The following is a 1,186-nucleotide window of genomic DNA, read 5'->3' as shown; positions in this document are numbered from 1 at the left end:
TAAATAATAATAGTTAATAATAATAATAATAATAATAATAATAATAATAATAATAATAAATAATTGTAATAATAATAATAATACAATAAGATTAACAATAATTATAATATTAATATTAGTAATACTAAAAATAATATTAAACACAAAGACGTACGATTTAAATGTAAAGTAAGTAAATATTTAAATAAAAATATAAACAAATTAAAAGGATGACGCAAACAAACAAAACAAAAAGAAGATAGAGACGGAGACAGAAAGGAGACAGAGAGAAACAAACAAAATAATAAAATTTTAAGCCCTATAAACAAACAAAGGATTAAAGAAGCAAACAATAAAATCAATAAATAAATTTATAAATTAATTAATTAATTAATTAAACAAATAAATAAATAAATTATCAAACACGACAAAGAGCGCCAAAGAGATTACAGAAGTACACCCACACAAACCCTAAACCCTAAACCCTAAACCCTAAACCCTAAACCCTAAACAAGACGGCCCCCAGAAGGCTCCAGTAAATCCGCAGTCTAGGGTTTAGGGTTTAGGGTTTATTACCTTCCTCCTCCTATTTGAAGTTGTGTATAGGAGTCAGCGAAATGAAGCCCTAAACTAATGAATATACTCTTAACCTCTCTCCTGTCTACTATCTACTATCTACTGTTTAGGGTTTAGGGTTTAGGGTTTAGGATTTAATACCTTCCTCCTCCGATTTGGAGTTGTTTATAAGAGTCAGCAAAGTGAGGCCCCTGAACAAAGTGCATAAAGTGTGCCCAGAGACAGTAAGGATAGGGATCGTCGGGATCGTTCGCGTCCACCCATCCTTGATGCTTCTCAGGGGGGTTTAGAAGAAGAACAACTTCTTCTCTTGTTTCAGCTAACTCTTTTACTATAAATGTGTCGCTTAGCTGCCGGTAATACGATAACTGCACACACAAACGCATTCTTTATACTTATATTTATTTATTTAGTTATTTATTTACTTGTTTAGTTGTTTATTTAGTTGTTTATTATGTATTTAGGTTTATATAAATGCGTGTATATATACGCATGTATGTTTATATATATATATATGCATTTATATTTAACGTATTTAATATATAAATATATATATATAAATATAAATACAAATATATATATATATGTATATGTTTTTATTATATGCAATATATTGAATCTACTTCATCAG

General features: G+C 28.2%; 1 protein-coding gene across 1 annotated transcript in view; it reads right to left on the bottom strand.

Moving 5' to 3' along the window:
- Nucleotides 1-689: 689 nt before the first annotated feature.
- The window catches only part of EAH_00064500 (hypothetical protein, conserved), a gene marked incomplete at both ends in the record, with an annotated part of 2,591 nt that continues 2,094 nt past the window's right edge, over nucleotides 690-1,186 (bottom strand). The window contains one exon of the mRNA XM_013392959.1: nucleotides 690-923. Coding sequence (XP_013248413.1) covers nucleotides 690-923 — 234 coding nt within the window. The remainder of the gene's footprint in view (nucleotides 924-1,186) is intronic.

Source organism: Eimeria acervulina, genomic scaffold, assembly GCF_000499425.1.
Source record: "Eimeria acervulina Houghton genomic scaffold, Eah_scaff1997, whole genome shotgun sequence".
In the NCBI taxonomy this organism is placed as follows: domain Eukaryota; phylum Apicomplexa; class Conoidasida; order Eucoccidiorida; family Eimeriidae; genus Eimeria; species Eimeria acervulina.
Note: the sequence above shows the minus strand (reverse complement) of the source record. Positions and strands in the feature narration are given on the sequence as shown.